General features: G+C 42.4%; 2 protein-coding genes across 3 annotated transcripts in view; one reads left to right on the plus strand and one right to left on the minus strand.

The window, feature by feature from the left end:
* Positions 1-993: 993 nt before the first annotated feature.
* Hs3st-A (Heparan sulfate 3-O sulfotransferase-A) overlaps positions 994-23,693 on the plus strand; it is a 54,692-nt gene continuing 31,992 nt past the window's right edge. The window contains exon 1 of the mRNA XM_064686550.1: positions 994-2,137. The gene's annotated coding sequence lies outside the window, so the exon portion shown is untranslated. The remainder of the gene's footprint in view (positions 2,138-23,693) is intronic.
* List (Lithium-inducible SLC6 transporter) lies at positions 11,884-14,836 on the minus strand. 2 transcript variants are annotated; one of them, XM_064687591.1, is made up of 7 exons: positions 14,215-14,825; positions 13,265-13,639; positions 13,018-13,207; positions 12,679-12,961; positions 12,424-12,600; positions 12,174-12,274; positions 11,884-12,111 (listed from the first exon to the last, which is right to left on the minus strand). In XM_064687591.1, exons 1-7 carry the CDS (start codon positions 14,715-14,717, stop codon positions 12,043-12,045), a joined length of 1,698 nt encoding a protein of 565 aa, XP_064543661.1. In that variant the 5' UTR covers positions 14,718-14,825; the 3' UTR covers positions 11,884-12,042. The 2 variants fall into 2 exon arrangements, 1 of the variants encoding a protein (XP_064543661.1); XR_010436886.1 differs by lacking the exons at positions 11,884-12,111; positions 12,174-12,274 and having other exon boundaries at positions 12,459-12,600; positions 12,679-12,921; positions 14,215-14,836.

Genomic DNA, 23,693 nt, shown 5'->3' on the forward strand with positions numbered 1-23,693 from the left:
CAGTGCTCAACCTAACCTCACAGAAATTCGACTTTGATGCCATGAATGGAAATGCAATGCAAAACAAGCACAGCGCTAGCAAGCAAAACAAAAGCAACGAGCAACAGACACTGGCAGAGCCAGCAGGCAGCAGGCAGCAGGGAAAACAACAACAATAAGGCCTGCGAGCTGTAAGAAAATTAAAAAGTAAACACAAAAGTTCACGTGCTCCGCATGCGGCAGCAGCAGCAGCGGCAGCGGCAGCGAAGCATAAGTTGTTGGCATTGGTGGCAGCGGCAGAGGGCAGCAGCCAAAGAAGACATTAAGAAGCTGCGCATTGAGCGAATGTCAGAGAGCGCATGAGCCAAAACAAAGGCAAAAGAGAAAGAGAGAGCGCTTCGCAATTCAAATATATGTGTGTTTGCATCGGAATTTCTCTCCTGCGATTTGTTTACAGTTATAATTGTATGGAATACAATGAATAAGGCATAGTAGGCTGAAGAATAATATGAAAAATTCGTATTAAAAGAACAAAAATAAAATTCCATAAATAGTAAACCAATTAAATTATGGAAACAACTGGCTTTTCAAAAACTATTTAATTTGTAAATTTAATTGCGATTTCGCTTATACAAATTATATCCAAAATGTCATAATAAAACTTTAATTGACGCACATGCTATAGAAATTCCTGAATTTATTTTTCAAGTAAACTTCCACAAAAGGATTTGTATTTGTTTAAAAATTTTCAGCCATTGTTAGGTACGTGCAATGTCGTCATGGCTTATCATATATGCCTCTCTCACTTTAACTCACGCACCTGCCTGCAAGGATTTACTTTGCAGTGAGAGTAAATCTTAGACCTGCATCTACTCTGCCTCTCTTCTCTGGCCCAACAAGCCACGTGCGTATTATTTATGCGTAGACATTTTGGCGCCGCTTGCTCAGTTCCAATACTCCTCAAAAACAGAGAGCGCACGCAAAGCAAAGCAAAGCCAATTGCAAAGTCACAGACTCAGAGAGTGTGCGAGTGAGATAGTGAGGTGTGCAAAGGAAGCCAAACGTAAACATTTTTTGAAGCGCGCGCTCTCAGAAATGTGTGAAGAGTCGTGGCGAACGGACGTGCGCTGCGACCGTGGACCGCATCGAGCAAACTATATTATTATCCACCTGCTACATACACTCTCACACACAGACGGACACGTCGAACGTTAAGCAAGCGCGCGCAAAACTGGAATGAAAAGCAATCAAAACGAAATGAAAAACGCGCAACAAAAGTTCCACGATAAATGGCGTTAAGAAATGCAAACAAAAAAATTATTTTAATTAAAGCAACAACAAATTAAAGTTAAGTGAAAAATCAATGCGCTACCAAAAGTTGAATAACGAAAACTGACGACGCACAGATACACACACGCACACACAGTAACAGTAAACGAAACTGGCTGCAGCCACGCACACGTGTGCTTACACACACTCAAACACACAGACACAGCAGTGCACACATACACGCACAGGCAGACGAGGCGAAAGCCTAACAAAGTGAAAGTAACGAAATTAGCAACACAATGGGAAAACAAGCGCATAAAAAATGCACACGAGCGGGTTAAGTGCATAGAAAGGAAAAGAAAGCGTAAAGCGAGTGACAGAAACGGTGAAAGTGTAATCAATTTAATGTCGCATACTTTGGGGCTGAAATCTAGCCGCCTGCTTTAGGCACCAAGAAACAATTTACGCCCACTGTAATAGTGACCGTTGCAGTTCGCGTTACTGAGAGTCTAAATGAGATAAGGAAAAACTGCCTTTTAAAAGCAAAGATATGCAAAAGTACAACACATAGAAATGTAGTTCCCGTTACTTAGAGTTTTACCCATTGCATGCATATCAAAAAAAAGAGCTGCCTTTAAAAGGCAACAACAGCACTCTGAAGAAGCAGTGCAACAACAGCAACAACAACAGGCGGTAACAGCAGCCGCATAGCATAGAAACGTGTGCAAGATAAACACGCAAAACAAAGCGAACTGGGTCAGTGTGCGAAAGACGCGCGGGGGTAGCGGCGGGCGCAAGATTAAATGGCGGCGCTTGCATGCGCATGCAAAATTGTGCTGCATATTTAATGAACAAAGACGCAGCAGCAGAAACCGAAGCGGAACAAGGGGTAAGTTAACTGCAGGCACAAGTTTAAGTTGCCATATACTCACGCATGTGTGTGTTTTTGTGTGTGTGTGACACGCAAATCCTTGTGCACCTCAACAAAATCCAATACGCATATTTAGCCTTGAAAATTTATACGGCAAACAAGCAAAGACGTCGGCGTCGTCGGCGAGTTAACGGCGATTTGGCGGCGAAAACAGAGGCCGCGCGGCACAGGCAAGTTCTAGACACAAAGAAAAAACCGCGGCAATTTGGTGAACAAGAAGAAGTAGAATTAGAAGTAGAAGAAGATGCAAGAACAATTGTGAAAAGAGCAAAGGGTGTAACTGGAGTCAAAAGTAAATGGCCACCGAAATGCCGAAGGAAGAGGGAAACACAATAACAAAGCGTACACAGTGAAAATGGCAAACAAAAATAACAGTAAAATAAAATATCCTTGTGAATGTAGCTTGCTTGAAGGCGAGAGCGGTGGCAGGGGACAACACACGCCCACCGACACGCAGCGCTCGCAATATTTGCAGCGCTCTGCCCCACGCTTCCCCGCGCCCTACTCCCGGGGCCAACTCATTTGGCGTTTCGTTTCTATCTGTGTGCTCCTGATGTGGGTCATAAATGTAACTCCATTTTTATGACCAACTTGCACACAACGCGCAATACTAAAGAGAAAAAGAGAAGCAGAAAAAAAAAAATGAAAGAGCTGCCAGCATAACCAAATAGCGATTTCTAAGGGGTTTCCTGGGCTAGAGGGGGCCATTCTGTATGTGAGTGTGTGTGTGTGCGAGCGGCAAGCAAAAGCGAAAAGGCCATTAAATGGCTCGCCGGGCAGCGCCAGTTACACGTTCAGATGCCAGAGTTGCGTGTGTGTCTGTGTGCGAGGGTGACTCAAAGGCAAACTCAAGCTATTAGCATATATGCGAATTTGTGAGTGTGAGTGTTGTGTATTTTATCTAATTGACTGATTGGCAAGCGTCTGACTTTTCGGGCAATGCGAGACCATCTAATATGCATAATATATACTATATATAAAACAAATGAGTATTTATTTAATATGTAAATAGTTAAGCATTCGTGTTATTTATAGCTGCCAAAGATACAAACCCTCTTTTGCTCCTATTACTGCTGCTGCTGTTGATCTGGCAACCCTCTTAAGCGGGTTTCGTCGGGTATCCCTGTCTCGCTCTCGCCGACTCTCTGCGTTTCATTTGACGTCATTATCCAACTGTTGTTTCGCTTTGCTCGTTTGCCTGCCCTGCTTGCACATTTGCTTTTTGAGTTTTTGTTTTTGTGCCATCGCCGCGGCCTGCTGCTTGCCTTTGCGTGCTTAACCGTTATTATATTGCACAGAACGAACGCATTGAATGACGAGATTTGTGCGCTCCTTTTGGCTTGCACAGTTGCATTTGATAGTGCGCTGTTTTTGTTGCTTTACGGCTCTCTCTCTCTCTGTCTTTATCGCTGCATTCGTTTGAGCGTCAATTAGGCAAAACTTCGCGACAGTTTTCTGACATTTCGGTTGCGGCTTGACAGTGCATGTGTGTGCGTTTAATGCCTTGTGAATGTCATAACCCTCTGCCGCTCCCGCTCACTCCAACTGTCATTTGCGGCTGGCGTTGGCGTGACCTTGGTAGTGTGTGTGTGTGTGTGTGTAAGCAGCGCATGGAATGCAAATCCATTGAAAGCGACAGGCTGCAGTTCAAGGCTACTTTTACGTTACGCAAGCGCTACACACACATATACACACACAGGCTTCATTTTTTGTTTGTTTATGTGCATATCCTTGAGCGTCGTCCATGTTGCATGCGTTGCGTTGACATTTTGCAACACACACATCCACACGTTTAAACGCATACAGCTGCTTGCTTTGCCCCTTTTGGCTTTGGCTTATGCAATCGCAGGCGTCAGCTTTATTTTTTTAATTAGCCAAACACAAAGAAGCCGCAGTCGCATCCGTGTCCTGTTTTTACGTTATGCAACTGTCTCTGACCTTTGCCATCGGCTGCAACTATGTGTGTGTGCGTGCCCTTGCCTTATAGACGCACACACACACAGCTTGCGCTGCCGTGACGCTAGGCTTTTGTCTTTGCCTCAATGTCACTGCATATTTGAGTAGGTTTGTTTAATCGAAGCGTGCTTACTGCACACGTGTGCGTGGGCGTGGCATGTGTGCCTGTCTGCCATGAATATGACATAAGTAAGCTCACATTAATGTAGACACACACATCCGTCATAGGGATTGGGCCACACAGTAATTTGCCTAGTTGATTGCTGATAGAGGCGACGCCCACAACTCCCCTTCACATTTCATTTCAATTTGCAACGCATTTCACTGCAATTTGTCAGCTCTTAAAAATTGATATTTGAAACTACAGTAATGCATAGAGAATGAAAAATGTCAACTTGACAGCTGACACAAAATGCGAGACGCAGCAAATACCAATTTGCATTACAACAACGCAGCGTTTGCGAATGATGAGGTGGAATGGATGGAGCAGAAGGAGTAGAAAACCAGAAATGCAGACTGGCAACTCTGGCAAAGGGCAAAAACCAGACGCAAATTAAAATGAAGTGAACGCTAAAGTGAAGTTGGCTGCTCATTAGGCTGCCATTGGCTGCCAGAGTTGCCACAGCAGCAGCACTTCATCGTTGCCAAAAGGGTTTCCTTTCCGTTTTTATTTTTTAGGAAGGGCCGCATGCATTTTAATTTGATTTCATTAAAAACTTGTGCGCCAAAAAGCTGACGATGGGCCAGCGAAAATAACTCGCTTCAATAAGTGGCACTAAAAACCCAGCATCAAATCAGGACAAAACAACAAGCGAACAAAAAGGATGAAACAGAACAAAAACTGCATTCGCAACGACTAATTTGGTTGCCGTTCTTGTTGTTGTTGTCCTGGTCGCCATTTTGAAAACTCCTGCACGTGCCTAGTGACCTCGTCGAATTCTTTTGTTATGCGAGCGTTTGTGAAAATTAAAAAAGTTGCTGGTATTTGTGCTTTTTGTTCACTACAAAACGCTCGAGTAAATGCTTATGCAAATCAGAAGTCGCAGGGGCCTGAACATAAGCGAGTTAATCTGATATTCTAGAGCTCTGTGCAAGGTATAAAATAGTCGATCAGCACTCGCTAATGATATTACCTTTAACGCACTTACCACCTTTAATATGGCGCCTCGAAATGTCCAGTATATACATAATCAATTGCATAAGTCATTTACCTTAACTATATTCATTGTTATTGGCCTAAATTACACTGCAAATAAAGACTGTTTATTTATATTTGATGGACTCAAAGCTGGCGCACGCCATATTTATTTGCATTGGAGTTAACTGTGATATTAGGCACAAATAATGTCCATAGAAAATGGTATGGCTTCTATATACAGCTCGGAAAAGTAATTATTGTGCTGATCGCTGATAGAATAATATGAATAATCCATGATTATGCAAGAAATGCAAATAATGGGCACAGAAAATTGCACAAATCCGCAATTGAAACTCACCAAGAGCTGGAATAGAAATAAATACGTAGAAAAGGAAAACGGAAAACGACAGCAACTAAAAACAATTTGCCGTAATCAAAATGAAATCAGCAAAGCGCAAACCGCAGCGACGCTACGGAAAAAAACTGGAGCAGCCGCAGCGACAAATAATATTGCGAAAAAATAAAGGAATAAAGCAAGCAGACAAATGCACTCTCTAAATAAAACATTGAAACTACGGAGTCACATATATAAAGGAATTTTTTCAATAAGACCTCAAATAAAATTCAAGGAGCTGTCCAAAAGACCACCCAAGAAGATAATAAATGTAATCTAATTTATGAAGAATAAAACCTGAGAGCTACCCCTCAAAGCTATTGTATTTTCTTGTACATGCTCCATGGCGAAGTTCAAGAGTCTTATAAAGAAGAGTATTTAAGAGGAAATGCGATAACTGTGAATGCAGTCAATGCGACCGGTAAATTCAGCAGCCGACGGGTCCACCAGCCAGTCGCAGTGCATGGAGGGAAGAGAAAGAGAAAGGGGAAGTGGGGGGGGGGGGGGGGGCAGGTGCACGATAAACGGGAGATAAGAGAACGGAGAGGTCATTATATATTTGTTGTCGCTGGCAAAATATTTGTGTTTTGCGCTTGATTTATGCGCATTGAGGTAGCGAATGGAGCAACGCCATGCAAACAATTCTACAAGCAGTGATGGCGAGAGGGGGAATGGAGTCGGGAACAGGTGGGGTGGAACAGGAAACTGTGCTCCCCAGGAATATGCAAATGGCGAAGTGAAATTCTGCAAATAGAAGCGGATGTTGCAGTGCAGAATAGAGTGAGAGATAGGCAATAAAAACAATAAAAATGAACAAGATAGAGTTAAAGGCAACTTGTTCTGTGGCTATAACATTGTTTCAATTGACGCAAACTGTTGCAGTTCGAACTGAATCCTTCCAAGGATGCCAAAGAGTTCAGATGAGGGGACGCGGCACGATGTTGCTCGGATATTTTAAGCAAATGACAATTGTTGTCACTGGCAGGCAATGTTTGCATAGCGCGCACAAAGGACCTAACAAAAGTTGCCAGCTCCTTCCATTTTTGGGCCAAAATCGGATTGACGTAAAAAGGGTAACCCAAAAATTAACAATACAATTTAAAGCGAGCTATCTTGTTGGCACAAAAGGATGACAGCAGGCGCTTATTTTCCTCGCTCCGGGGGTGCGCCGGATGGGGTGTTGGCAATGGAGAGAAGCTTGGACACGATTTAAGGCTACGTGCTCCGAGGCGGGTTCAAAGGTTGACGCACACACTTGACAATGACAATCGTTTGTTTTGCTGTCAATTGTTGTTGTTGTCCAAGCCAAACACACACACACATACACCCAATTTAATAAGGACTTAAAGTTGCGAATGGCAACGCAAGAAAACAAAGGCAGAAAAAAATGGAAAACTTTTGTCATTTGCCAGTTATGCGAAGTAAAGAACGAATAAGAGTGTCTCTAAGCTAAGGTGCTCGACTATGAGATATCCTTGAGCAATTCTGGATTGACAAACTAACTCTGAAAGTTGATGGCGACTATTCCAAATGTTTATCTTCTAAATGTACTTTTATCGAAGATGCAAACTTGGACATGGTATAGTTGAAAGAATCTCAGAGATTTCCAGGCTTGATGGATTGCTCAAATTTCTTTATCTGATAATTAATTTATAAACTTTCAATTCTCGTATGTATAATATTTTGTACATTTTCTTCTTCTTTGCTCTACTTGTGTGTCATACACCTCTCTTAGCCTTTTAAATGGTTACAGGGTATAAAAAGAAAAGTGAAAACTTTGCCGTCGTCCGCGTTGTTTGTAGGTTGTTGTTGCTTTGTGGGGCCACGGCCACAGCTGCCACGCCCACATTGCGTGCACAAACTCTTTGACATTGTCATAGTCTGTGCCACGTCCTCGTTCTCGTCCTCGTCAATCTACCTCGCCCCACCTCGTCTCAGTCCTGTTCTTGTGGTTGTCTTTAGTCTGCCTTTTCGCCTTGGCGTGCATATTTAGGGACAACCTTTATTAAATTTAGCGCTTGCTTATAATTCAAAATGTTAGCTGGCGACGACGACGACGACGACGTTGTGCGTGGGCGTGGCAGCAGCTGCGTCGGTGTAGGGAGCGTAACGCCTTTTGTTCTGCTCGCTATGGCGCCCCCTCGACGTCCCCCTCGACCCCCTTGGGGCAGACGTCGCCGTCATTTGGTTGGCGTATTTAGATTTTAATTTGCGATAGCAAACTTCTTAATAGGATTTCACTGTCGCTGCTTTTCGTTTGTGTCTCTCCCCTGCTAGCATAACACCTCACACACACGCAGACAGACACACACACATTAGCAGACATGGAAAATATTTTCCACATTATTCGCATTATGCTGTCAGCACGCATGGCAACTCCTTTTCAGTCCTATTGCTGTTGCTGCTTGTTCTTCGAATTCCTTTTGATTCCTTGCAGTTGAAGGCATTTTTCCTGTTGCCCACACTACGTAGAACAGATACGCTTGAAGCCCGCGAGCCCGCAAGCCCCCCGCATCTATCGGTTGGGCATTAGTTGCTTGGGTGTGGCAAATGGGGTGCGGCTCTTGTCTAAAAATTGTGCCAGCTCTTAAGGCTTTTAGGCCTTCTTAATTGTTTGCCTTTACTTTTGTGCTGCTGTTGCTGTTGCTGCTGCTGTTATTGCTGCTGGTCACTCAAATCCCTGGTTCCCTTACCAATTCCCCGCGCACCCGCCACTGGGGGCAATTGCGTGGCGTCCAAGTCATGGTGAAACTCTCTAGGGGTTTTAAGGTTGCTTTTTATTCCTACTCCGGCAATGTGTATGGCTATTTTTTCAGCAAATACGCAACGCATAAAGGAAACATTGCGATATTTATATAGTTTATGTATCACCGATCAGGAGGCTAAGTTAAGTTGATATAGAAATAGACATTTGGGCTTTATTCTAAACAGTATCATAATGGGTTTATTGTATTAAATAGTTGCCGTAGGACCTACCAGCCGAAGAACAGAGTATTTATAAGAAGACTTTTTGGTTTTTCAAGATGTCTTGAGCAAGCTTGCCAAGTACGAGCTCTGCTTTCAACATATCAGCACAATCTCATAAATATCAGAGTACTATATCTTATAGCTCCGAGCGATCAGAAATATGAAGTATTAAAATAGGCCGTATTTTTTGTAAGAGTATTAAATCTTTTTGAGACCAGGGACAACTGTTCTATCTGCTTATTTAATTTATTCTTGCTGGTTTATGCTGAAACTGCAGAACATCATTCGTTTAGGTTATCTACATGTTCTTGTTGTTCTTATTGCTAAATTATGTAATAAGCGTAATTGGCTTTGGAATGGGTGCAATGCGGAACGGACGGCAGTCAGTAGGCGCAATAGAGGGAGGAGCGTACGTCTGCTTTGGCCAGGCTGGGCATTTATCAGCGCAGTCTTTTAATTTATTGTGACTGTGATAAGAGGCAAGCGCTCGTAAATGACATAAATTAGATAAAAAGACAAGGTAAAGCCGGCCAAGCAGCACAAAATTTATGTTGTCTAGACCATATAGAAGGCAGACAGGTTAACTGGACATAAAGCAAGTTAACAAGTTGGATTTAATTGACAAGCGACAGCTGACAACTGGCAAACGCAAGCAGACTGTTTCATTTATTGACCAATGCATAATGCATATTTAAACACAACTTACCTAATTACCAACTAGCCAACAACTGACTAACTAACTAACAATGAATGGGCCGCAGTTAGGCAACTTGTTAGCCATTAATTTCTAATGACAGGACGCATACGAAAAAGGCCAACATATGAAACGCTCCATCCATTTGGGGCTTATCGGTCTTAACTACTCAACTGTGAATGCAATTAAATTTAAATGGCTATGCACTTAACTAGCCATTGAACAGCAGCAAGCAGGACAACAACAAGGATAACAACAACAACAACAACAGCTGCTGGCATTAAGTATACGACACGTTGTAGAACAGAGCGTCAATGTGAAACACGATAAACGTTTTAGGTTCATGAGGATTCTATCAAGCACTGACTGCACTGACATCCCCTCTCCGCCATTGCCATTGCCCCTGACCTTACTACCCTACCCATGTCGCTTTAAGAGCCAATATGTGCAAAGTGCATCTCAGAGTTGTATCAACAACTTTTGCCATCAATTTTTGGAGTCGCTTTTATATTCATAATCAAAAAGACCAAAGTCAGCACTTTGAGGCACATGGCAAAATTTGGCAGGTAACTCACCATTTGCAGATGCTCCCTCTGGCTGACTCAACAACTTGGGCCACTTTACATAAATGGATGCAGGAATTGGATGAATAGCCAGTCAACTGTGGACAGCTCTGCCACTTGTCTAAGGCATGTGTGTGAGAATGCGTGCTAGTGTGTGTGTGTGGCAGCTGCATGGCATGTGAAGCATACTTTATGGCTGAGATGAGCAGTTGGCTTGCCAGCTACACCCGCTGCTAATAAAAGCGCGCGAGTGTGTCTGTGTGTGTGCGTGTGTGAGCCATATCCGCCCTTTGGCTGCTTGCGACGCCCCTAGTTCGAAAGAAAAGTATGTCAAGATTTACGCGCATCGTTAAAGCAATAAACAAAGAAAAACGAAGCGGAGTGATTAAGTTAGGAAATACCCTGTAAATCTATACAGAACATGGTTTAGTCTTTTACTAACCAATTTATAACCAACAGACATTCCTGCTTTAATAATTTGTGTAGCGTTGATCGGGAATCAGTCAGAAAGCTCGTAGACTAAAGATTTCATGGTGGGGTCAGGCTTTAGCTGTAAGCAATTAATCAATGGCTATAATGGCAGCTAGCTCCTAGCCCGGAAATCAAACCTTTAACATATTTTTTTATTTTGTTTTATGAATACTTTAGTTAAAGTAGCCCTGGCCAGGTTCATTTTGTACAGGGTATACAAAAAGCAACAAAGTTAGCACCATCTATTTCAACATTTGTGTTAATATCCGTGTGTGTGTGTGTGTGTGTGTGTGGTGCTGTGGGTGTGCCAGCTGTGAGGACACGCAATGCCAGAAGGTTGTGACGCTGCATGGCACACACACTTCACGGCTAACAACGCGTCAGTCAAAGTCAACACACACTTCAATTTGTTGTTGTTGTCGCTGTTGCCAGCGATGCCAAGTGATGTGAATGAGGGCGGCAAAGGGGGGGACGAGAAGCGAAAAAATGTAACACTGTCACTTTTTGACAACTGATGCGCGCACCCACACTCGCGCACATACACACACACACTCGCACACTCGCACATACACACACTCCAATGCGTTGTCATATGTTAAAAGCGTTGCAATGCCAAACTCTGTATATTTCGCACGCCTTGCTTTTGCATATTTACATTTAAACTTTTGTCACTCACACACACTCACACCCACACACGCACACATTCATGGCTTTAGCCATTTGTGCGCCATTTTGATTTGTTGCCCATGTCTCAGCAGCAGCAGCAGCAGCAGCTTCATCTCTGCCCTGTCACCCCCCTGTCACCGCGCTCTAAATGAGTAAGTCGAACAACGGCTGGAAAAATGTTTTATTTGCCGTTTCGCTCATTTTACCCGCTTGTTTTCATTTGATATTTGCGCATTTCCGCATTGCCGACATGTCTGGCATTTCAAACGCACACACACACACAAAGCACAGCTTCAGTTCCATTTCCCATTTTCCAACTCCAGCTGCAATTGCTTTAGCTCTTTCGCCCACCCGTTGCCATGCCACATCCTACGCTCCGTCACGACGGCAATGACTGCTGCTTGCCGCATGCGGCATGCGGCATGCTGTTGACGTGGCACAAGGCACGCCCTGGGGTAATTAAAAGCGCTTGCAGTTGGCTGCTCCCTCAGTTTACCCATATTGTTTTTGCTGTTTGAGCTGTTGTTCGAGTTGTTCTTCCACCAGTTGTTGTTGTCCTTGTTCTAGTTGCTGCTGCATTTCGTATACCCTCGCAGTGGCAGCATTTTAGCTTGGCTGCGAAATCTGCAACGCTTTGATAAGGATGCATAAATTTTTTATCATGACAACGAACTGAGCAATAAAGCTCAACTTCTCTCATTCTAAGCAATTAGTTCCCAGAATCAGCAGGATAGATCATAAATCATATTTCGCTGCCAAAGAAACATATTTGGTTGAAAGCGTATTTAATTTTTGACTACCCAAAGCGAATGGTTTTTGCGTTTTTTTTCCTGTCCAAACAAAATGAAGTTTGTTGTTTGCTTTTTGTTCCTTATGTTCAAAGCTTTTATTTTTCGTACTCTATACACAATTTAGTCTGTACACTTGCTCATGCACTTGACACATGCTCTAAACACATTACGTATACGCCGCGTCAGCCAATAGCAATTTTCCATTTGCTGAACTCACACGCATCTAGTCCTGTGGCATCTGTGTGATGGCGGGTGCCCAGGACTCATCTGGTCTGCTGGCAGCGCAAAGACGCTGAAAAGCAATAGTCACATTATATACAATATTTATTAATGGACAAAGATTCGTGCACCTACCTCCCAGAAGCTGCCTCCCGTTTTACGCTGCTTGTACAATGCATACAAAGCCCAGCCGGGCAGTTGCAACAAACCTAATCCAGCTAAGGAGTAGCCAAAGACTGAAAACGGAAGAGTTAACGATTAATACTCTATAATGAAGCCCAATGATATACTAATGATGATGAAGATATGAACTGCATTCAATCTGCCAATCAATCCATAAAATATCCATCCATCTAAATGATATAAAGAATTCAAATTGCCTCACCATGCGCTATATATGGATATGCAACGCCCTTGTACGTCAATTCGTCCATGTTGAGCAGCGTGTAGAGCAGGACAGCGGCCATCAGGCCAGGCGTTATGTAGGCCCAGCATAGACGCCAATACCAGCCCGTCTCGATGCCCATCATGAATTTGATATCAGCGCAGAAGCGATGTACGCCTGTCAAAAACGAGAAGCACCATAGTTAAAGGCAGTCAAAAGGAAAAGCAGGCGGAGGGGTCGCAGCCAACAACCCACCATAGAACCAGGCCACGGCCAGCAGCTCGCCGATGGCGAGTATTAGCGCAGTGAAGGAAACGCCATAGAAATCGATCAGATTGACTATAAACTGCCCACCGGGTGTCAAATACACGATGCTCACACCGAAGCCCAACGCAGCCAGTACGCCAGCGAGGACCCAGCTGGGACCCGCCCGCTTGCCAAATTGGTCGCGGATGACGCGCAATATGCAGGAGCCCATGCCGACGGTGCTGCCAATGCCTAGGACAAAGAGCATGAGGAAGAAAAGGACCGCAAACATCTTTAGGTAGTTGAGCTTTAAAGCGCACATGGCGCGCCGTGTTCTCGATAGCTTACCTGTGGCACATATTCAAACTTGGCAATGGCCTCTGGATAGGAGATGAAGGCCAAACCGGTGCCGCCCTTCACCACGCTGCCAATATCCGTAATGCCCGTCTGTTTGGCCAAATTGCCCAAAATGCCAAAGGTAATGCAGCCGGCAATTATCGAGGAGCACGAGTCCATTGTGGTGATGATAACAATGTCGCTGTGAAGTGGTTGCAAATGTAGCTCTAATGGTTAACTGTGTCCGAGCACCACCTACTTGTACACGTTCTTGTTGAAATTGTTGTAGGAGGCATAGGTTATCACGGTTCCAAAGCAAATGGCCAGCGAGAAGAACACCTGGGTGACAGCTGCATACCAAACGAGCGGATTGAGCAGCTCCCGCCATTGTGGCTTGAAGAAGTACACAATGCCATCCCAGGCGCCGGGCAGAGTCACGGCACGCAGCAGCAACAACAGCAGCACCACATACGGAAACACGCCCAAGAAGTAGGCGGCCTTGCCGCTGCTCTTAATGCCGCGTATCAGCACGCCGCCAATGATGAGCCAAGCCACTGCCAAACAGGCCACCAGCTGCCAATTGGGCAGACCCAGACCATGGTCTATATTGGGCAGCTCATGGAGAATCTCACGCCTGTATTGGAATGAGCACATAAATCCCATTTAATTCGCTTGTCTAATGGACACAGCCCTATCCACATAAAGTATATATATTCTTGATCATACAAAGGCGAGCCCATAGAGAAGGTTGTATTCGACTAATTCACTGATTACAAATAAGACACTTTGTTCTAAAGCTATCCTGATAAACTTTTGCACCGACTCATCTTTTTGCTACAGGCAGTATATTGTATGTCTGCATCCGATAGATCAGACCAATTTATCATATAGCTGTCATAAGAAATTTTTGGGAAAACATATCAGCAACTTTTCAACAACAACTGACTACATACACATATAGAGACATTCAAATAATATATATGGGAAACTCAGTCAAAAAATTGGTTTGTTTGTTTGGGCTATTGTCCTTTCTTCAAGATCATTCTACCAAAATTCGTATCAGATCTGATCGCTATATTATATATCTCAATCGATCGGAAAAAATGCTTTCGTAAGGAAACCACATTTGTCACATGTCTGCAAGGTTATTTTATCTTCGGCAAACCGAAGCCAAATTTTCTTTCCGCTAAGCTTTTTTGGTTCACTCACTCAAAGTAGAGCTGCGCGGGTGACATTTTACCGCTGGCATTTACCGAGCTACCATCATAGCAATCGCTGCCCCAGCTCTCGTGGCAGCTGCTCCAGGGCAGAACTGCACTAAACGAGGCCAGCAGGAATCGCAGTGTTAATGCCATAATGCTCGAATAGTAAGTGATGGAGGCGCCTGTGGCCACCACCTGGCCGGCAGCCACGCCCTTTAGCAAGGGCGCCAGATCGAAGGCGCGCAGCACGTTGCCGCCACGAAACTGGCCCAGAGAGATCTCCAAATAGTAGACGGGTCGTCCAATTACGAGCAGCGCTATTAAGTAGGGTATCACAAAGGTGCCGCCGCCATTTTGAAAGGCGATATAAGGAAAGCGCCAGATGTTGCCCAAGCCCACGGACAAGGAGATGCAGGAGAATAGGAACTCCAAGCCATTGCCCCACTGTTCCTTCTGCTGTTGCGACTTCTCCTTGTTGTCTAGCATTAACTGCGTTTGCTGCTGCGACATCTTTGACTGTTGCTCCCGTTGCTGCCTCTTCCACTACTTGCTTCTAGCTTCCAGAACTGCACACTTTGAGGTCGCGCCGTCGACTGATTCCACTGACAATTGATACACGCAGTCACTCCGAGTTTACCGCAACCGCTGAGATTTGTCTGGCAGATTTTAGTTACAAGTCGCATTGTGAAATTTATTTTTCCGGCTTATCTGGTTCGTGGCGGTATGCTGTTTATCTTTATCTACACGTCTATTTGTAGCATTTCGCTTAATTGGCACTAATAAAAGATGCTAAGTGAATTGCAGTGGGGCGCGGCGCGAAGCCTGAGGCAGGTGTCACAGCTGAGCATCTGTACTGAGAGATGTGCAAATTGTTTGGAATCTTCCTATTAGAGTGCATGTGTTTATTGTCAGCCTAAAGTGTTGAAATTTAATACTTCGGTGTGATGTAGTCTGTAAATAGTTGTAAATCAATCATTAAGTCTCGTTAAATAAAGTTTTTTAGTGTTTCTTGACATTGGACATGTGAAAAGCTACTGACCTTCCAATGTCTGATGATGAGAGACATTATATATGTAATGGGTTTGTGATAATCAATTCTTAAAATTCCTAAAAATAATGAAAAATCGTATGTATCTGCCAGCACTGCTATTAAGTTTGCATTGTTCCTTTCCAACAATCCTATAAGCTCATCTGGCAACATTGTTAGAAAGGGCAGCTCTTTTGACTATCTTTCAAATCGGAGTATTTCATACGCCAACTAGCTTTAGAGGATTAATTATAGTTGCAGACTTATATATTTCGCGGATTTTCTAAGTGCAGCAAATAACCTGTGGAAAGTTTTTAAGTATCTGGCAGCACTGCCAGGCAGAAGGCATCTCGTCTCGTTTTACAGCAGAAAGCAAAAGTTGGCAACTCTTTTGGCTGCCTGACAGCCGCGAAAGTTTTTAATCATTTTCAAGAGTTTTCTAATTAACATCCCCAGTGAAAGGCTGCCAACTTGCAGCTGCCGTTTTCCAGCTGCAGCAACAAGCAAAAGGCAGGAGACGAGCAGCGCAACGGAACGGAACGGTACAGAATGAAACGGAAAGATGGAATCAAAGTACTGGAGATGTTGAACGTTCATTATGGTGACAGTTTTAAATGGGTTTTTAACAACTTTCGCCAGATTTATGAGAATAAAATTGCTTTGATAAAGCTGATTGCAGACGTTGACTGGAAATTGAGGGTAACGCAAAAGCCGTTCGCTAAATTCTGTCGGCTTTTTCCAGCGATTATTAACGCACATAAATTGCCATTAGCTGGAGCTCGAAACTAAGTTTTTCGGCGGGTGGGGAGTTCATTAAAGTGCTGTGCATTAGACGTGCAAAAGGGGGGGCAGTGACGGGGAATTGCTTCACTTTTAATTGCTGCCTGCAGGAGTTGCAACTTTACCGTGCCACAACACGCAGATTCCGCGAGCCAGCCCAAACAATGTGCACAAAATGAGGCAAATAAATTTTGAAACTTTTGCCGGGGCATACGAAACGCTAATGGGGCGCATCTGGAGCACGTACATATAACATATAAGTGTTACATATATGTGTGCGTGTGTGTATGTAACAATCGATAACAGCAACTTTAACTGTAACTGTAACTGCCACAGCAACAATTGCAACAACAACAGCTGCGCTTGAAGGCACAATAACAACAACATCAACAACAAAGCCGCGAAGTATGGTAAAGTTATGTGTACACGACTTTCAAATGCCCTGTGCATTGTTTTTTAAAGTAAACAAGCTAGAGCCTAATTGTTATAAAAGAATTCCTTAAGAAATCTAAGGAACAGATCTGAATTTGTAGTCAGTTCCTTGAGCTGCTTTTGCTTATCTCAATTTGATGTGCACTATTGGACAAGAAAAGAAAATTGTCAAAAATTTATAGCCACGTTGTATTGCTATAAATGTTCTGAATCAGTGTTCTAAAATTATCATGCTATTTTCAGCTTTTCATTCATTTGCATTTCTAAATTTATTATATAAATATTTTTAATTTTGATTGGTTCTCCATAGTTCATTTTGTTTTCATCAGCTTTATCAAGATTAAAGCACGCGAAACTTCTATTTGTATTTATATTTTATTGAAATGCGCTTTGCAGCACTGCTGTTGACGCTGTTAACACTAAAAACCTAATCTTCAAGTTTAATTAAATGCAATTTTTACACATTTGCATTCTCTCCTTCACTTTAAAATACCCCACTCACACACATGTTTTATAGGGTATAGGGTATAATGAGTATTGCAATTAGTTTTGCTTTTGCCGTTGACGTTGTCGTTGTTGTTTCTGTAACTTGTTACAAGTTTACCTTTAAAATTGATTTCAACGGACTTTGCAACAACTTCCGTTTCCGCTTGAGCTGCTCGTGTACTTATTAGTCAGCATTGTGTAAGTTGCTCAATGTGTGTGTGAGTGTGTGCCAACTTTTGCCATTTGATACGTGTGTGTGTGTGTGTGGGTGTGTGTGTGGGTGTGTGTGTGCATCGGCTGGATGGAAAAAACGTGTCGAATTTTTACTTTGGCTGACAGCTTTTAACAACCTCGCTAAGCCCTGACATTTCACATGAGGAAATGACACCCCACACAGCCCCCTCCAACCGCACTTTTCTACCCATTCACATACACACACACACACACATTCCGCGCACCAATTGAAAGGGCAAAATCATTGAGCGCACATTTAATTTGAAATTAATTTTTAATCAACTTCAATTGAATTAAAGTGCATCGAGAGCTGCCAGCTAAAAAAAAATATATATATATATATATATCTTCCTGTATGTATATAAAATGGGATTTTGTGTAAATATTTTTCGGTGGTTGGACCCATTTGAAACCACGCACCGAGCACCGACACCCGGTTGCATTTGCGGTTTAGTTGTAATGCATGTGTTTGCATAAATAAATTAGTTGCATGCGATTTTAACTAGTAAATGCGTATTGTAAATTATAAATGATAGTTTTGTGCGGCACGTAGCAAGCGGCAAACTGCGTGCGGCACCTATGGCACAAAAAGGAAAGCGATGAAAAACTGTGGCACGAAATCGCTGCGCATTGTTGCCGCATCTTGTTGTTTGCTGCTGCACTCAGCATTTGTTTTGCGTTGCGAGGTGCGCGTGCCTCAATTATGGGGCAGCTTGCAGCAGCAGCAGCATTCTGTCGAATGCACCTGCCACACAAAAAGCTGCTCGCAAGCGCCAAATGTCAAGGGAAGTGGCGCAAACGAAGACGAAGTCTTTAACCCAGTTTGGCATTGGTAACTTGCAACTAGCAACTAGCAACTTGCTACCTGCTACTTGCCACCCTTTTCTATCCACCTTTCAGCCATTGTTGGCATTGTCGATTGCAGTTTGGTTGTTTGCCGCACGTAATTGTTGCCGCACTTTGTTGCAGCTACCCATTGTTGCCCTGTGCAGAAAAAGTTATTAAAATGAAAAGGCAAAAGCAAATCGATTATGCCGAGCTTAGCCTTAGCCTTTGCCATTGCCCAGGCCCAACTAGCCTGCCCAGCCCCGCCAGCACCGCACCGAACAATACGAAAAACTTTTGCGCTGAAACTTTATCCGACCCAGCATAAAGCACAAAAGAAAAAACTAAATAAAAATAAAAACTTTAAATTGACATCGAATGGCAATACTGCTACGCATGCCCCAACACCAAAGGCACAACACAAACAACAACAACATTCGCTTTTTAGCAACCACATTCGCATTCACAACGACAAAGTAAAAAGTTTTGTGCGGCAAGGTTTTTTTTTTTTGTGGGCACTCTTGAATTACCCAAAAAATGATAAGCTGAGGCTCTGCCTGAATATCCTGTAGGCGCATTTAAGGGGTATCTTTGTGGCTTTGTTTGACAATAGACACAAGAGAGCTTGTTTGTATTAAGACTCTTAACAGGTATTATGTTCCTGTGAAAAATGATAACACTTCGATCAGTATTTCGATTTTTATTCCCTTGCTTACATTGATTTAAACAAGGCTGCAAAACACGTTTCTATCAAATTGAATCAAGCCGGAAAGCCAATTTTTTTTATTTCTATAAAGTGATAAGTTATATAATGATCCATTATGCCCAATAAATTATCAAGCTTATAAGATTTTTTTTTTGGTCATATGGTAATAATAATTGTAATTTTTATAAATTTTCACGAAATATTTTAAATTCGGATATGAAAATAAAAATAATTTAGTTGATAAGCCAGCTCAAGGTCTAGGTTTTGAATTTTACAAAAACAAGTTCATCCTTTCTATTAGCGAATATATATATATATTATACTTATATTTATATTTATATTATATTTCTAACTAAATAACTTATTTAGATAAACCAAATATATTGAATACCTTATACAACTAAAAGAAATTTTACGATCTGAGTCTCGAATTGCAAGTTTGGCCGAAGAAAAGTATATCGATGAAAATCGATTTCAAGACCTGGTTTTAAGGCACAACACAATAACTAAAAGAGTTAGGCACACCAAAATTAATATGTATCCGCTCTTAAGGTATGCTCAGATTCAGAATATATTCCCGTTTAGAAAATTCACCCTGTTCCAACGTAAGATGAAAGCTAGACCCTTTTGGTATAAACACACATTAGAGTGCCATAGTTTTGCTTTTTGAATTTCGAAAGGATGCTAACATTTTTGTAAAAGTAGCTAGTCGGGCAATGCCGACCCTTATTTGTAAACTATAGATTTCTTAAATTATAGATGACTTTAAGCCTGCTAATATGAAAATTTTATTGTTTCAAGAAAATAATTTTCATTGCATGCTGGATAGAAAGCTCCTTTTAATTTGTGTCTTACCCTTCGAGTTCGTTTTAGACATCTTTAAAATTGCGCCAAATTGCGATTGGTTTGGCGCGTACAACGCGGCGTATGTGTAACGTTATTTCTTTTGTTTTCTTTTGCAGCTGCTGCATGTGGCATGTGGCATGTGGCAAGTACGCTGCTGCGCGGACAAGCATTTTGTGCCTTTAATGTGAGTTTAACAACTGAACTGCTAGCTGAAATAAAAATTTGCTACGCAATTTGCATTTTTACGCCGCAAAGTCTGGCTACCCTTAGCACAGCTATTTGGGCTGTGTACTTTGTGTGTGTGTGTGTGTGTGTGTGTGTGTGTATGTGTGATGTATGCGCTGAACAGTTTATGCATATATCAAACATTTGCTGTCTCCATTACTTACTTAGCACGTCTAATTTTTGGCCAAGTTTAAGTCAAGAACTTGAAGTCCTTGCGCCATTTCGTGTTTGTGTTGCAGCAGTTGGCAGTTGGCATGTGGTATGTGGCATGTGGCATATGGCAGTTGGCAGTTGGCATGTGGCAGGTAATTTCAATTGCTTTTCAACTGAAAGTTTTTGTTTAATTTCATGTGACACTTTGTTTGCATTCTTTTGCACTGTTGCACCTACTGTGCTGCTCTGCCACAAGAAAGTTGCCAGCAATTAAATATGAAAAGTAATTTTCATTGTTTGCTGGCCAAGTTTTATAGTTGGACATAAAATGAAACGAAAGAAAATGCCAAACGTACAAGCCACAATTGTCTGCAGTGTCGGCAGCTAATTTGCTGCCTTATCAGCGGCAGCGACATTCCCAGACAATTTCAAGTTTCGCCCAAAAGGGCCAAAGCCAAAAGACCAATTTGCATGCGAAGCAACACCAGCAAAGGGTGCAGCGGGTGCAACTGTCGCCGAGTCAACATTTTGTGGCAAGCTGTGATTTGTTCAGCTAACGAATTTCGAATTCATTGAAACTGTCAGAAGTCGCGGATGTGGGTGGGGCTGGTGTCGGAGCTGAGGCCAATTCCACTTGCCGCACAGCTGCGGTTCAGAGTGCAACATTTGTTGCAATTTACTTGCAGCCAGCATTTGCATGCACAATGACAGTGCACCACAGCTGTCCATAAACTGCTTGGACTACAAAATCCCTTTCAGAGTCACAAGTGAGATGTGGGAGCTGGCTAACGACTGCGGCAAGAATAACTACAAGAGCCACTTTTTATGTCCGAAGTAAGAGTTCTCGAGAGATTTGAGACAAAATAAGGCACTTTCAATGTATTCTGAAAGGGGTATTTTTCTTTACCCTAAAAGCATTATGCTAGAAATATGAATTTAAGTCAAATATTAAATTTGCAATTTAAAGAAGCCTTAAATTTGTTTTTGTGCGTTTAACACAAAAAACTCCCAATACGAATAATTTCTTATTGGATGCTTGTACAGCCCATTACGACATTGTTCAGAACATGTTGTTAATCAAATTTGCCAAATTGCAACATATTATCTTTGATCTACTCTTTGAAAGTGTCTTTAAATAAAATATGATGGCAAGTATTCATGACTTGCTTAATGCATTGGATATTCTTCTAAAAAGTTGCTATAAATAAATAACTCGTATATATTTTTCACATTTCATTCAGCCTTAACTTTCAAATGGGTGTTTATTTTATATGTCAGCATTTATAGGGCATCTGTTAGTCATGCACATTTGTGCTCATGTGTAAATCTAACAAATGTGTATCGTAATTGTTGCTGAAGGTGCTTTTTGGCTGCTGTCCATGTGGCGTATGCGTAATGCTGTTGAAAATTTTGTGCGAAATGAGAAAACTTGGCGCGTCGCACTCAACACCCGCCGCGTTGTTGTTGTTGTTGCTGTTGTGTTTTGTTGTGTGTGACAGGCGTTAACTGACACTTGGGTGCCACGTTAATGTCGTTTAGCATACTAAGGCCTTAAATGGCATTTATTTGCAGCTCAGCTAACGCTCTCTGTCACGCCCCCAGTCATACTGTCTCCCCTTCTTGTGTGTGGCAAGTGTCAAGCGTCGCTCAAGTTTGGATATTGTCAAAGACGTGGGCACAGCCAAAGTTGCTGCTGCCCAACCACAACTAAACACAATGAGTCGCCTAATGGCATTGAAGAGGGTTTGGGATTGCGATGAGTCGCCTTAACCAAGTGGATTTTGTCGGAAGTCTCGAGTTCCATTTCTGTGTAGCGTCTGTGTGGCATGTGGCAGAGGCAATTCCAAAGCACAAATATGACAAACGCCGCAGATTACAGGGCCGAAGCCGTCTAATTTCGTGCTGCTTAGCTGCCCAAAAGTCACATTTGTGGCTAATAACTGTTATTAAAGCGTACCGCCAGGAGGGCTATATTTATTTTCGGGGTGGACCCAGGAGTAGGGGCTGCTATCTAATTACAATTCAGTGGAAGACACTTTGCATTTGTCCAGCGTCTCATATTTTTTTATGTATGTATGTCCCCTCGCTGCTTGCTAATGGCTGCAGTCTGTCTCGCTCTAACATTTTCTCTTGCTCTCCATCTCTCTCTCACTTTCGCATTTAGTATGTGTGCGTGTTTGTATATGTAGCCAATTTTCTAGCGTGAAAACTGCTGCGGGCGCGACAGTGCTTTGCATCTACCTTTCTCTCTCTCTCGCTCTCTCTCTCTCTCTCTCTCTCTCTCTCCCTCTCTCTCTTATGTGCGGTCTGCTCCTGCTCGCCTGTTGCTAACCTAATCAAATGAAGTTGTGTGTGCTCGTCTGTCGGGCTGTTTGTTTTGTCTCAGCTTGTCACGAACATTGCGTGTATTTGTTTGTGTGACTGTGTGTGTGCGTGTGTAGATGTATTTGTGTAGGTGCAACGGCTGTTAATTTAGGTGTATGTGTGCGTAGTTTTGTCGCTGCAGCAACAACAACAACGAAAAACAACAGCACTTGATTTCATGCACAAACAACACGTAACTCTCTCTCTCTCTCTCTCTCACTCTCTCACTCTCTTTCTCTCCCATGCTCACATCCCACCTGTGCCTCTGTCTCCCTCTCGATTTCAATCTGTAATTACAGTTGCTGTCTCTGTCTACTGTGTTGGCAGGTCGTGTTTTGTATCAAGTACCATTTGTTTTAATTAAAATTTATTTAAAGCGTTTTAAGCGGCACTTGCCGCTGCCCATTGATAGCAGTCAAAGACAGATAGAAGCAGAGAGATGGAGAGAGAGAGAGAGAGAGGGAGGCATATACATCTGTATCGTATCTAAAAGCAAATATAAAATAAATATGTGCTTAATATTCATATGGTTTCATTTGCCATCTGCATCCATGCATCATTTAAATGGGACCAACATAAAGAAAGACAATGAAAACCCACAAATATCTTATTTTTCTTATTTATATCATCCATTATGAAATGCAAAGTGTACAACAACAACGACAACGACAACAGCAAACACAACAGCAACAACAACAATCTACACAAATATTTATCTCTTTTTGTTGTTGCTTGTTACGATTCTGTCATTTTATTGTCCACCTATGCACAAAATTGCTTTTATTTGTTGATAGCCAGGGGCGAGGGTCCAACAACTATGTCAACATGTTCGCAAAGTTGAACTTAAGTTGTAACACTTGGCTCTATAAGCTGCCCTAAGCTGCCTTAAGTAAGTTAAGCATAAAGCTGCTATGTTATCTTACTAATTGAATTCCTCCTTTTAATATGCAACATGTTCTAGCTGTGATTGCGATTACTTGTCGTTGTAATAAATACACGGGTCTTTGTGTTTGTCTAACTCGTCATTTAATATATCTTTGTGTTACTTTTTAAATAATTGTTTAAGAAAATCAATTAAAATGTAATCACTTATAATTTCTCTTATAATTCGAAACCTGTTCTAGCTGTAGCTGAGCTATAATCAAAACACGTTCCCGAAGCCAGCTACTTGCTGTTGAACTAAAGTTTCTTAGCATGTGCAAAATTTGACTAACTGTAACGATATACCAGGTATGTCCATGTATAACAGAAATGCTATTTCTGCAAAGGGTATGTATATCCGCTGGGGCTTGCCAAACAATACGATCTCATGCTTGTGATTTTGTTGTGGCTGTGGTGTTGTCTAGTTGATTTGTTTGCCAAAAATCGTTTTTATTTTGCGGTTTACACACACACCCGCAGCCGCACA

Source organism: Drosophila montana, unplaced genomic scaffold (assembly GCF_035044405.1).
Source record: "Drosophila montana isolate Dmon_TW-CO22-7 unplaced genomic scaffold, ASM3504440v1 contig_3200_1, whole genome shotgun sequence".
NCBI lineage: Eukaryota > Metazoa > Arthropoda > Insecta > Diptera > Drosophilidae > Drosophila > Drosophila montana.

What these genes read in the sequence shown, in the direction of transcription:
- List (XM_064687591.1), bottom strand. Translation starts at nt 14,717, where the DNA reads ATGTCGCAGCAGCAAACGCAGTTAATGCTAGACAACAAGGAGAAGTCG. An exon ending in CCCGCGCAGCTCTACTTTGA is followed by an intron (nt 13,640 to 14,214) that starts GTGAGTGAACCA and finishes ATTCCAATACAG; the next exon opens with GCGTGAGATTCTCCATGAGC. An exon ending in ATATCCATATATAGCGCATG is followed by an intron (nt 12,275 to 12,423) that starts GTGAGGCAATTT and finishes TTCCGTTTTCAG; the next exon opens with TCTTTGGCTACTCCTTAGCT.